Here is a 14,732-nt window from a genome sequence, read left to right as displayed (position 1 = left end):
CTAGATGTGCCCAAAACTGAAAGCGAAAATGATGGAAGAAGGAACGTTAATGACAGGTTACCAGCCTGATGATAGAAGACCAAACTTCTACAGAAATATTATTTCTTCCGCAGCAGTAACGGAAAGTGATATTGACTTCCTTTTGGCTGAGATGGATAGACTAGGACAAGATATGTAAATGGCATCAATCAAAACTAAATGTATTAATACTTGTTACTTTGTTATTGGTGAAGATGGTCTAAATCTGAACGTATTTATATATCTTTCATTTAATTGTATTGCAGAGGCCGTGAAGTAAAAAGAATTTTTGTAAAATATAGTCAGTTCTTCAGTAAAGATGAGCAAAATACCAAAATACTATCATAAGATCACCACGTTCAATTCCAAAAGATAGGATAGATAGATATATTTACTGGACATGTAATTTGAGCCAAAAGATAATATGAATGTTGAAAGTTTATAAATGTTTCAGATTTAGAAAAACGCTAGCCAAATGTTGAGAACTAAATTTTTCCCTAATTCCTGTAGTTGTTTTTTAATCATTTGTATACAAAAAAATCAATTACAATCTAGCAATAAAGTAAAATTACTAGGAGAAGTATATATAATAAATATGTAGTGATTTAGAATGATTTTTTGTATACAAAAGTATAGTCCTTTAACAGACAAGAGATTATCAAAAGTATTGCTAGCAAAAATTTGGTGGATTAAGGTTATTAAGATAAACTTTGGCAACATCTGTTGACAACATTGAGCTGTGTGTATGTCTCATTCTTGCTAGAAATTCTTCCTTACCCTCTTGTTCTTATTCTTAAGGTCTATATGGTTACTGGACTTATTTAGTTGATTCTTTTTAGAGGATAATATCCTCAAATTGGTTATTAAATATGGCGCGACGTCAATTACAAATTAGATTGTTGTCAATTTAGTTACATATAAGACTAATTGCAGTGGAATGTCAATTGTAATTAAATCTCCATTGTACTGAATTTGGGTAAAATTTGGTCTAAATGTAGTATTTCTAACTGATTTCCAGATGTATTCTCCAAAAACTATGTATATTTTATAAATGTGTAATATATTCAGAACCTAAAAACCCAAAAAAATATATGTAGTTTGTAGACGGAGCAATACTTTGTTGTCAGATAATTTGTATAGGATAAATTGAGACTGCGCCAATTAGGAAAAAACAATACAAATCGATCTTATTCTTTAATAGACCTACGTTAACAACAAAACAAAAGATCATAGGATACGAAATGGATAACATATATTTATCTATTGTGCATTGTAGTATGAAGATGTATGTTAAGAGCATCAAAGTGCAATCTTTATAAAACAATAATACTCCCAGTGCTCACGTACGGATCGGAAACAAGGGCAATGACAACTCGAGATGAAGAGTTATTATGGATCTTTGAAAGAAAAGTATTGAAGGCCATATATGGCGGATTTAACGAACAGGGTCTGTGGAGAAGGCGATATAATTTCAAACTCTATAGACTTTTTGGGGATGCAGATATCGTGAAAAGCATCAAAATAAACCGCTTGAGATGCGTGGTCCATGTTATGCGGATGGATAAAAGTGATCCTGCTTAAATAACTATCTTAAATAGGTCGGTCGGAAGAAGAAGATGGGGCGACCTAATTTCAGATATCTGAACGATGTGCGGGAAGATTTAAGAGAGATTGGGAAGGTGTAAATATCTAAATGAACAGTATTATTTTATCACACAAGACACAAACCACGTAAACAATAAAATCAGAAATTTCTTATGAATATTATTTAACGAAATTGTTTGGAGTAATACAAACAAGCTCCTCCCAATTTTGTGACGTCAGACTTAAACTGTCTGAAATGAAAACGTTTTTTAAACGTATTTTAACGTCATTAATCTTACGTATTTAAAATCACCTACAAAAGACGTCTATATGACGTAATTTTCAAACACGTGTATATATTCAACCAAAACTGACATTTCCTCGACGTTACAATATGACGTTACTTGGTTGCCTGGATACTGAACGGAGGAACGCCACGATGCTAAGATGGCCGCGCTAGCCCCGTCCCTAGTGGCTACAAATCAACGAAATTTCTGGATAACCCTCGTATTAACAATCATTAGTTGGTTAGTTAGAACGGTTTGGTCGCTAAAACACCAAAAATTATCTGGGAACAAGAAGTTGCTTCCGAAATAGGCTATATTTCTTATTGGTAAAATGTGTAGCTGACGCAATAATTCAAGTGTATAGAAACGTTGTTTTGTAATTAAAAATTTTATTCGTGCTTAAAATTGGCGGGTGTATAGAGATCCTCCAAGAGGTGATTCCATATATTTATTAAATGTATATTTATACACATAAGTTGTTATCAGAAGATCATTATATATAGAACATATATCACTGCTTCTGCGTTAATTTTTGTATTTATAAAAAGTCATTTATTGTTGTTGTTGTAATCTGGAGCGGTTATCATATTTTTTTGGATGAGATTAAGTTTAAATTTGAAAGATTTGAAAGCCACGGTGTGCTTTAAAAATAACTATGGCGTCTTTGGTAAATCGTTCATTGATATTGAAATATTAGTTATTAGCGAAATATATTATATGTAAGAAATAAAATAGAAATGAAAGTCAATGGAATAATAATAGAACCCATAGAAACGAACACAGGAATCAGGAAAGGAGATTCACTAAGCCCTCTACTGTTTAACATAATGTTGGATGCAATAATAAAATAAGTGAAGAAAAAAAGAGGGTACAAAATGGGCAATAGAGAGATAAAAATACTCTGTTACGCTGATGACACCGTGTTAGTAACAGAGTGCGAAGATGACCTACAAAAAAGATTATTGCACGTGTTCAACATTAACGCAAAAGAAATGAATATGAAAATATCAGCCCAAAAAACAAAAAGCTTGGTAACTGCCAAAGAACCAATAAGATGCAAATTGGAGTTAGACAATCAAATTATACAACAAGTAATGACTTTCAAATATCTGGGAATTAATCTATCAGCCGACAGCAGTATCGAAGAAGAGGTAAAAGACCAAATAATTATAGCCAGTAGAACGGCCGGATGCCTAAACGACACAATTTGGAAAAACAAACACCTAAGATTGGAAACAAAGGCTCGAATATATAAGTCAGTTATTAGGCCAGTTATGACTTAAACGGCCGAAACAAGACCAGATACAAGCAAAATACGAAGACATCTGGAAACCAACGAAATGAAAATCTTAAGAAGGATTGCTGGAAAACGACTACAGGATATGGTAAGAAGTGAAGAAATCAGACGCATAATATGTGCGGTAGACAATATAAATACGTGGGTAAAGAACAGAAAAGAAGAGTGGAATGAGCACATAAGCAGGATGTCTGAATCAAGGATAGTTAGAATAGCCAGGGACCAGTCACTGTTAGGCAGGAGAAGTATAGGACGCCTAAGGAAAAGATGGAATGACAACTTAGGAACAGAATTAAAGGCACCGTTGAAGAAAAACAGGCAGTATCTACTGCCTATATAAAAGAAGAAGAAGAAGAATAAGAAAAAGAAGAAGAAGAAGAAGAAGAAGAAGAAGTATTAGCGCATAGATTCAACAAGAATCTAAAAAAGTATAAAACTACAGATTAGAGAAAATATACGTTCGTGTTAAAGATGTGTTGTCTACTGCAATTGATTGTTCAGGGGAAAATAGACAGTAAACGTGGACCAGGCAGGAGAAGACACTCGCGGCTCCAAAATCTGCGGAAGTGGTTCGGGCTCACATCAGTCGAACTATTCAGAAGTGACGCAAGCAAGATCAGGATTGCCACGTTAATAGCCAACGTTCGCAACGGACAGGGCACTTGAAGAAGAAGAAGATCTGTTGTCTATATAAAATGACAACCGGATGATTTGCCCACGAACTCAAAAAATGTTTAGTAAAAAGAAATGCACTACTTCTTCTGTTGGGGTCTACCTTTTGTGAATATTGGTAACCATGTTGGTCATCATCAGTTTGTTAACAGCTTATTTAAATAATACCCAGAGGCGGCTTTACCTATTGTGCAGGGTGTGCGGTGCACACGGGCGCCTGGATGTTGGGGGCGCCGAACGCCAAAGAGCGGGCCCTTTATTTTGTTTCGACACAAAATATGCTTTAAAATGATTAATGAAAAATTACATTGGCACTTAAACGCGATTTGAAGACATACCGACAATGGTTCCGAAATCTGTTGTGGAACCTATAAAGGTGAAATTGCTTGGATTAAGTATTTTATTTAAGTTAACATGTAAATATAAAGTAAAGCGGCTTTTCATTTGATTAAATTTATTTATAGGGAAGATTTTCTTTTATTACTACCACAATTTACCGAAAATGCGAAGAACAAATTGCGCCCAATCAGTTTGGATTTGTGAACGCTGTTGGTACGAGGGAGGCTTTATTTAGCGTGCAGGTGTTGTTTCAGAAATGTAGAGATGTCAGCTGTGATGCTTTTGCATGCCTGATAGACTACAAGAAGGCTTTCGATAGAGTCAGGCATGAACAAATGATGGAAGCGCTGAAGACGACAGGGATTGACGGAAGATACCTGAAAATAATAGCTAACCTGTATTGGAATCAATCAGCAGTGCTCCGAATAGATGGAGAATATACAGATCAGGTTAAAATTTTAAGGGGAGTGAGACAGGGATGCATAATTTCACCGATGATGTTCAATCTGTACTCAAAGCACATTATTAAAGAGGTTCTAAACTCTAATAGATATTGATGAAGGCATCTCAATAAAAATGGAATTAAGCTCAGTAACCTGCGGTATGCAGATGATACAATTATTTCAGAGAAATAAGAAAAAAAAATATCGTGTTGGTGACACAACCCCCTCCAGGCCGAAACCAAATTTTTCGAGTAATATAGTCATCTATAATAATAACCTATATGTTTCCTGCAGCCGATTTTGATGATATACATAGTTATAAACAAATGAAGATCAAAAAACGGTAAATTTTTGCTTTTTTCGTCTATTACTAAAAAATTGGGCATTTTAAACAAATTTGAGAGAAATAAACTCATAAACCATATAAAAAACTTCAATATGGCGTTCGCTGAAAATGTTTATCCTTATTGGTTGCTTAGAAAATTGCCAAATAAATCAGAAATTTTGAGTTTTTATAAATATTCATAACTTATGTAAAAATTAACTTAGAACCTTCTTATTACACAAAATGCTGAGACTTATGGTGCTTAAATCATACCCTAAATTTCAAAGCAATTGGTCAAATAGTTTAAAAGTTATTTAATTTGTTTATCCAAAATTAATTTTTTTTGCAACACTGTAAGTCAGAAAATGATGAAGTTACAGTAATATTTTGGATAGTTTATGAAAGAACAAAATTTACAGTATTTATTTAATTTAAAAAAAATGACAAAAAATAATTATAAATATTGCAAAATAATTTTGCAAAAACATGTGAATTAAAAAAATGGGGGGGGCTAACTTTGACCCTAAATGCCCTAGAACAGTTGTTTTTCTTTCTCAATGTGTATAAAAATTCAGTCTTTCTAAATGTGAAAAAATAATTTTTCTACGGGTAACGGTTAAAAATTTATTCTAATTGTTTATAAGTAAGCAATAAATCGACATGTTCTTGCAAAATAATTTTACACTGTTTAAAATAATTTTTTGTCATTTATTTTTAATTAAGGTAATAGTATAAATGTTCTTCTTTCATAAACTGTCTGAAGTATTATTGTAACCTCGTAATTTTCTGACTTATAGTGTTGCAAAAAAATGAATTTGGGATAAACAAATTAAATAACTTTTAAACTATTTGACCAATTGCTTTGAAATTTAAAATATAATTTAAGTATAAGAAGTCTCGGCATTCCGTGTAATAAGAAGATTCTAAGTTAATTTTTACCTAAGTTATGAATATTTATAAAAACTCAAAATTTATTATTTATTTTGCAATTTTCTAAGCAACCAATAAGGATAGACATATTCAGCGAAGGCCATATTGAAGCTTTTTATACGATTTATGACTTTCTTACTCTCAAATTTGTTTAAAGTGCTTAACTTTTTGGTAATAGACGAAAAAAGCGATAATTTGCCGTTTTTCGATCTTCATTTGTTTATAACTATGTATATCATCAAAATCGGCTGCAGGAAACATATAGGTTAATAATATAGATTTCCATACTACTCAAAAAATTTGGTTTCGGCCTGGAGGGGGATGTGTCACGAGAAAAATCTTATTTCTCTGGACTAAATAGTGTTTTCCAATACCATAGAAGGGCTGCAAAACTTAATGAACAAAATAATGGAAACAAGTAGAACATGTGGACTAGATATAAACACCAGCAAATTCAAGCTAATGATCATCAGCAAGCAAAACATAACTATAACAAATCTGTATGTGAACCAAATGAGAATTGAACGTGTCTCACAATACAACTAATTGGGAACTATAATCAATGAGTCATGAGACAATACTCAAGAGATTAGATGTCGCATCGGAAAGGCAAAAAGTGCATTCTTAACTATGAGCTCCGTGTTCAAGAGCCATAACCTCACCCTAAAAACAAAAATAAGACTCCTTAAATGTTACGTGTACTCAGTGCGTCTATACGGAGTAGAAACGTGGACATTGAAGGCAGAAACTCTATCGAAACTTCAGGCTTGCGAGCTGTGGTTGTACAGAAGGATCGTGAAGATACCATGTTCAGACAAAGTCACCAATGAAGAAGTACTACGGAGGATGAACACAACCGCAGCTTTAGTCAACATCGTGAAGGTCCGTAAGCTGCAGTACTTGGGACGTATAATGAGAAATCGAGGCAGATACGAGTTACTCTAATTCATTTTACAAGGTAAACTTTAAGGAAAAAGGGCCCCAGGACGAAGAAGAATATCCTGGCTTGCTAACCTGGGAGCATGGTATAGAAAGACCTCAACACAACTATTCCATATAGCAACCAACAAAGTCATCACAGCCAGAATGTTCGCCAACGTTCGGAACGGACAGGCACCCTAAGAAGAAAACGACCACAATTATTGCACTTTCAGCGGAGTCAGAGCTCCTCAAAAATTATCCATATTAACAATTTGTTGTTGGTTTTTTAAGTAATACTGAAAATATGTAGTATAAAGTTCATCATTTTATCAACCTCAACCAATTTTCAACCTTACCTCATAGATAAAAAGTTCATTTTTAATTAAATATTTTTAACAGATTTGGGTAGGTTGTTCTGACGCCGTGAATATCTATTGGCTCCCGACATAATTTAACATTGCACTATTTGCATCTGGATTTTTGTTTACATTATAAGAGTACCTAATACCCTATGTACAAGTACTAGTTAGGTACCTATTCGACTATTTCATTTTGACTGTGCGTCTACCAAAGGGCGCCAGGGCATCGACTGCACACGGGCGCTACATGGGCTAGAGCCGCCTCTGATAATACCGTATCGTTGATTGATGTATTGGAGGGTACTCAGTACTCAATACTCAGTACTCACTGCTGTCACTGCCTGAAGATCTTCAGACACGAGACCCTTGGTTGTTTTTGACTATCTATGTTCTTGTTCGTATTACATGGCATCTTTTTGGGGAGGTCAAATATAGTTCTTCCCTTATCTATCTTATTAAGAACGGCTACAATTAAGTAAGTGAGCATACAAATCTCTGGAATGATGGAGGAAGTCACTAGAACAAAGACAGGCGAAACAGTTTATTCTAGAACATTCGCCAAAACTAACAGCAGACCTAATAAGCAAAGACAGGAAAATAATCAATGCTATAGTAGGTTTGCTAACAGGACACTGTAAGCTGAAAAGGAAGTTGAAGCTGATGGAATTAGCAGATGATGACCTATGCAGATTCTGTTAGCTTGACAGTCGTGATATGAAAATTATATCTAATCTATATTAAAATCAAACTGCCAATGTAAGAGTTGCGTGCTGTCCCCACTACTCTTCAATGTCTATAGTGAAGCGGTAAAAAAAAGTGGAAGACATACATAACAGATCTGTTTAAGGATAATAGACAAGAGCCGGAAGAAATCTACAGCGAAACGGGACCAGAAATCATAATGGAGGAAATCTAACAAGCAATACGAAACGCAAAAAACAGAAAAACTGTAGGTCCAGACGAAATACCTGCGGAATTACTGAAATGACTAGACGATGAAATTCTACCAGTACTACTGGATCTGTTTAATTAAGTATATAAAACCAGAAAAATCCACCGGAAAAGTCCACCTTTGAAACAATACCAAAAACAATATATGCCAAAGATTGTTCGGACAATATCACCAATAATCCATACCCTCAAAATATTTCTAAAGGTGATTCATGGAAGATTATACAGAAAGCTAGAATATGATATGGATGATACCCAATTTGGGTTCCGCAAAGGACTTGGAACAAGAGAGGCATTGTTTGCGTTTAATGTCCTCTCTCAAAGATGCTTAGATATGAACCTGGATATTTATTCCTGTTTCATCGACTTCCAAAAAGCGTTCGACAGGGTTCGACATAAAAAAATAATAGAATTATTGAAAAACAGAGATATAGACAGACGAGATTTACGAATTATCATCAATCTGTATTGGAATTAAAAGGCCAATATAAAGATAGAAGAACAAGAATCCGAGAACATTGATATAAAGAGAGGAGTAAGACAAGGTTGTGTTCTGTCGCCGCTACTGTTTAACCTGTACAGTAAAGCCATATTTCAGGAAGCGATAGCGGAGCTAAGTGATGGAATCTCTATAAACGGAAGAATAGTAAATAACATAAGATTCGCTGATGACACCCTGGAATCGCTACAAGAATTGCTAAATAGAATTAACGATTATTCCATTCGATACGGACTAAAAATAAACAAGAAAAAAACTAAATTTATGATTGTCTCAAAAACACAACATGGAAATGAAAGGTTAATAATAGAGCAAACCCAAATAGAAAGAGCTAAGACATACAAATATCTGGGAACCTGGGTTGATGACAAAAATGACCAAAGCAAAGAAATTCGTCCGAATTGAAGAAGTCCGAATTGAAACTGCAAGGCAAGCATTTATAAAAATGAAGACACTGCTTACAAACAAAGACCTTCAGTTGCCTCTCAGATTGAGGGTTCTATATATATTTTCCATATTGCTATACGGAATGGAAAGCTTGGACATTGAAGAGACAACACATAAGAAGAATAGAAGCGTTCGAAAGGTGGTGTTACAGAAGAATATTGAAAATTCAGTGGGTTCAAAGGATTACCAATGTTGAAGTGCTACGACGTTTAAATAAAGAGTTAGAAATTATGAAAAGTATAAAAACTAGAAAACTGGAATATTTGGGTCACATTACCAGAGGAGAAAAATATGAGTTGCTGAGAATTATTATGCAAGGAAGAAGAAGCATAGGAAGAAGACGCATCTCCTGGCTGAGGAACCTTAGAGAATGGTTTAATTGTAGTTCATTACAACTATTCAGAGCAGCAGCCAACAAAGTGACAGCCATTATGATATCCAACCTCCGATAGCAGAAGGAACTTTAAGAAGAAGAAGGTATTTCAAGGAGCACTCTCAGATTCAATAGAAGGTATATCTCTGAATGGAGAAGTTTTGAACAACTTACGTTTTGCAGACGATACAGTGATAATAACGGATAACAACAATGATTTAAAGAACGTAATGCAACGCCTTAATGAACGCTGTCATGAGTACGGACTGAAGATGAATTTAAAGAAAACTAAATACATCATCATGACTAAATCAGCACATGCAAACATCCAATTGACTATTGAAGATACTGTAATTGAGAGTGTGGATAACTACAAATACTTGGGAACGTGGATAACATCAAATGAAGACCAAACCAAAGAAATTAAGACACGTATTGAAATAGCACGTGCATCATTCACTAAACTTAAAAAGTTTCTTTGTTGTCGGGATATAAGGTTAGAACTACGCCTAAGGATGCTTCGATGTTACGTGTTCTCTACTCTTCTGTATGGCTTGGAAGCGTGGACATTAAAACAAGTCCATTTGAATAAGTGGGCCGTTTTTGAATTTTTGTGTTACAGAAGAATCCTGTGAATATCACGGATTCAAAGAATTTCAAACGTGGAAGTAACTAGAAGAATAGGAAATCAACCGGAAATATTAACTATCAAAAGGTGAAAACTTAAGTACCTGGGACATGTGATGAAAGGGCAAAAATACTCATTATTACAACTTATTATGCAAGGCAAAATCCGAGGAAAGCGAAATGTGGGAAGACGAAGAACATCCTGGCTTAAGAACTTACGGGAATGGTTCGAATGCAGTAGTGCAGAGATATTTAGAGCGGCAGTCAACAGGGTCCGCATTGCCATGATGATTTCCACCCTTCGACAGAAGATGGCACTTAAAGAAGAAGAAGAGGAAGAAACAGGAGAGCACATTTTGTGTCAGTGCAACAGCCTGGTAAGTGCGTGGTTCTTTACATTAGGCAAGAAAAAACCACCGACAAAGAGCTTCATGGGAGGTTCAGTCTCGAAGCTATTAGATGTTTTCAAAAAAGTGAGGCTAGAGAATGTACTCGAGGATTAGAAGACCACAATAGATCTGAAAAGGTTGCAGTGGAATAGGCCAAATTCCACCTCATTATGCCACTGCTAGAAAGCCAGAGGAGATAAATATATAGAAAATAATCCAGACTATTAGTTATTTTTAAAGACATAACTGGTATTACCACACATTCTGTATAAAATGTAGAATCCATCCTAATGTGCAAAAATAGTGATATAATATCGGCTTTTAGATGAAGCTAGTATACGGATAGATATAGTATAAGTATTTTTAATCTTATGTTGAAAGGGATCATTCTTAATTTTAGATGTATTTTTAACATATCCATAAATATATGATATAATTTTCGCTTTTAGGAAAGAAAATATATTTGAAAATTATTTATATGTCCTATCTCTTGTTACTTATGTATATTATATGTATATTCTGTTCTCAAGTGAAACTAGAATTTATTAAACTGTTCGTTTTCTAATGAACATAAATATCTATAAATGTTGGTATTTAAAGAATAGTATATCAAAAAGAAATTATATAATTTAAATCTATATTATAAATAAATTTTATTGTAATCGGTTACAAAGTTAAAAATCAACAAAAAATTGCAATTATCCAATTAAAATATCATTGTTGTGCTATGAAACTTAACGTTTCAATAAATTTTCATTAATCTATTATAATAAAAAGTTATCTTCTTCATCACCAGTAGATGGTACAAAGTAAAATTTTTTTATGAAAAGGGGACTCCTATGATGACTCATATATTTAAATATCATCAGAGAGGCAACATGATTTTCTTCTACATCCAAAATGTTTATGGTACTACAAATTTTTACTGAAAGGACTTTATAAAAGTAAAATTCGAATTAAAATTTAAGCCCCGAAATTTTTTTGCAATAACGTTGATTGATAAATAGGTATACCAGTATATATAGGTATACTCTGTATATTTATCAATCAACGGTAATAGTATTAGTAATTATTTAGGTAAAAAATAGCATTAAATCGTTTTTGTTGATTTTTATCAAAATTTAGTACCTATTATATACCAATGTTATCAAATATATACTGGTGTTAGATCTATTATTAAACGAAATTTTTAAAAATTATAAATTTTTATTATAAACCTGTTTGAATATATATTTCGAAAAAAATATTCTAAACATATTTTAAATTATTAAATGTATGGAATAAAAACATTGAAGTAACGTATGCGTACAATTCATAGCGATTGTCTCATACAAAGACTATACAAAGTGTAAAAACATATCATAAAAACTCATAATAAAGTAAGAAAAGGAGAATAGAAAAAAGAATTTAACAATAATAGTTATTTATGTACCATGGGCATTAAGTAGATGTTTATACCTGTTCTATCTTAAAAACGAGCCTCTGGCCCAAGTATATACATATCGAGGTCGTCCGGGCATGCGAAGGGGGTAACACCTTCTTCATATTCGCAGTTTAAGACCCCATCATATGCCAGATTCCACACCCTCGTATCCAGAACAGAAGCCTGAGGGACTCCAGCCATCACATCCACCATCACAACATTCTCCACCACAATCTTGCTTATCTCAGATAGTACCTTCCTTCCAAAGAGCTCATTAGGACGTCAAAGAGGATCAGGATGACCTCAATTTCCCGTGCCGCCTGGAGCACATCAGTCATCGCATCCACTCTACTTTGCTTCTGGCAGAAACCATACTGTCTCGGAGACAAGTTTCCAGATCTTAAAATCACCTCCTCGTACTTGCACGCAGCATTCTCTTATACAACTTTCCGATTCAAGGAAGAAGGAAAATAGGACGATATGTGTCCTATAAATAGGACGTCCTTGAATTTAGGCAGAAGCACGAACCTCGAAATTTTCCAGAGATAGGGAATACGACTACAATACAAAAAGAGTGTCCATGTGCTCTAGCAACCACGTGGGATCCAAACGGCCCAAACGTACAACCGTCTCAGGTTACCATCTAGTTAGTTTATGATATATTAATTACTTCTTCTTCTTCTTTTTCTGTAGGCATGACTCTGTTTGTTTTTCAATGTGCCTCCAGTAAGTTGTCATTCCATGGTTTTCGTGGTCTTTCCACTGAGCGTCTTGTATGATTTATTACTTGGGAATACAAATTTATATTTTAGACTAATTTAGTTTCTCGTATTTATATTGTCTCGTTGTTCTGGAATTTTCATCGTCTCTAGGCGGAACGTTGATCCGTTTGACATGTTTCTAGATCCTCGAGTGCCAGCGTTACTTGCTAACTGGATCGTCAAACACTTCAAATTCAAGTTTCTTCTAGACAGTTATTGGTTAACCAACATTCGTTGGTTATCAAACACTGATCATGATGGTCAAGGGACTGGCATAACAATATAATCGCTAATAACCACGTAAAAGGTTAACTATTCTTTAAATAAAAAAAATTATGTGCCCTATTAACATAGATAAACAAAATGACAATATGATATATAGAAACACAATAAAAGGTAATATTTATATCCATAATTACCTGTGAGAATTACAAAAAAAATTGAAATCGCTAAAACAAGTACCTGTCAAGTCTTTGTTTGAGATAATTATACCTATATATTTGAACGCAGAAGATGGCGTAATTATATTCCTATTTTAGACAATTTAGTTAATATGTTTGTATCTATGTAAAAAGTTAACATTTGATATAACCATGGTACAATATATTCTAAAGTTTATAAATATTTAAAATGCATGATGATATCACAAGTTATAATTTTATTGTAGAGCCTAGATTCATCATGTTATATTAAGTATTTATAAACGTTTATAAAAGGATGTTATTCTTCCTAAAATTCTTCTCCAACCAGATTGTTATTTGCGGTCTAAAAAGACAGGTGTAGAGCTGCAGCAAAACAAAATTACCATTCTCTCGTGCACCATGTTTCCATGCACCATAGAAACACACGACAGTTGTTTATGGATTGCGTCAAAATATCACCAACCACTCACTGTATCGGTTTACCATCATACTTTTAAACTCTATATCAGAGTCGAAAGGTCCAACATTACCTCTAAGGACGCTGTAAAGACGGTTCTTGTGGCCAAATCTTTTATTAAATTAATACAAAAAAATTGGCTTCCCGATATAAAGACTTTGTCAAAATTCAATTGCATAAAACGCGATTAATCAACATTTGAATTATGTATTTGAAAATACAGATCTAAAATGTTCCAGACTAAAGAGTTCCGATGAACATTACATTACTTAACACTTAAATTTTAACACTTTGCAATTTTATTTGACTAAAAATTGTTCAATTTGAATTAACTAAACTATACCTTCACACATTTATAATAAAAATCGTTCAAAATGAAGAAATAAAAATAAAAAAATCCTAAGAAGATAGATCATACTATCATACTACCCACATATTATTTTTAAGGAAATATGGGAATAACAACTTTAATATTCAACATATATTTTGCGTTAATAACATCCTTTGAACCTGAAAAATCAAAATTAGTTTGAAGGTGAAACACCTTATGATCGTCAACAACAAGATTATAAATGTCTTCCAAAATGCCAGCATTATGAAATTTAGTGGCAGACAAATGTAAAAATTACATATTTTTAAAATCTGTAAGTATATTAACAAAACTACTTTTCGTTTTGCTGGTCGTGTCTATTAATAATCATAGTCGTTATATTAATTTAATAGTAGTACTATTGATTTGCCTACGGTAATGTAGTTGAGTTATTGACTGTGGGTTAAATCTTAATAGGGCTTCCATTCAGAAAGCATCGAATAATATCAGTATTGTAATAAATGTGTATATGAAATTATAATAAAATGACTATATGTTAAAAAAGTTAATATGTATTTCATTTATTGCCTTAGCTTTACCCGTATCATTCTCTTTCTCCTATCGCTCTTCTCTTTAGCCTGTACATCGCTGATATACCAGATTTGGTGACAATTTGGTTTACAAGTTTGGCTACGCCGATAACTTGGCTTCTGCAACACACTCCACGATGGGAAAAGCACCGGGACATGACGATATAACTGCAGAAATGGTGACATACATGAATGAAGAAAGACAACAAGAATTACTAAACATCATGAACCAATCTAAAAATGAAAAGAAAGTACCACTAGACTGGCAGATAGGCATTATAACACCATTGTATAAAAAAGGAGATAGC

At 33.6% G+C, this 14,732-nt stretch overlaps 1 protein-coding gene across 1 annotated transcript in view; it reads left to right on the top strand.

Moving 5' to 3' along the window:
- LOC126882944 (glutamate decarboxylase) overlaps nt 1–14,403 on the top strand; it is a 264,997-nt gene extending 250,594 nt beyond the window's left edge. Inside the window, exon 10 of the mRNA XM_050648021.1 lies at nt 5–14,403. Coding sequence (XP_050503978.1) covers nt 5–178 — 174 coding nt within the window. The 3' untranslated portion in view covers nt 179–14,403. The remainder of the gene's footprint in view (nt 1–4) is intronic.
- The last annotated feature ends 329 nt before the right edge of the window (nt 14,404–14,732 follow it).

The sequence above is a fragment of the Diabrotica virgifera genome, chromosome 4 (assembly GCF_917563875.1).
Source record: "Diabrotica virgifera virgifera chromosome 4, PGI_DIABVI_V3a".
NCBI lineage: Eukaryota > Metazoa > Arthropoda > Insecta > Coleoptera > Chrysomelidae > Diabrotica > Diabrotica virgifera.
This window is presented reverse-complemented; position numbering and strand designations above follow the sequence as displayed.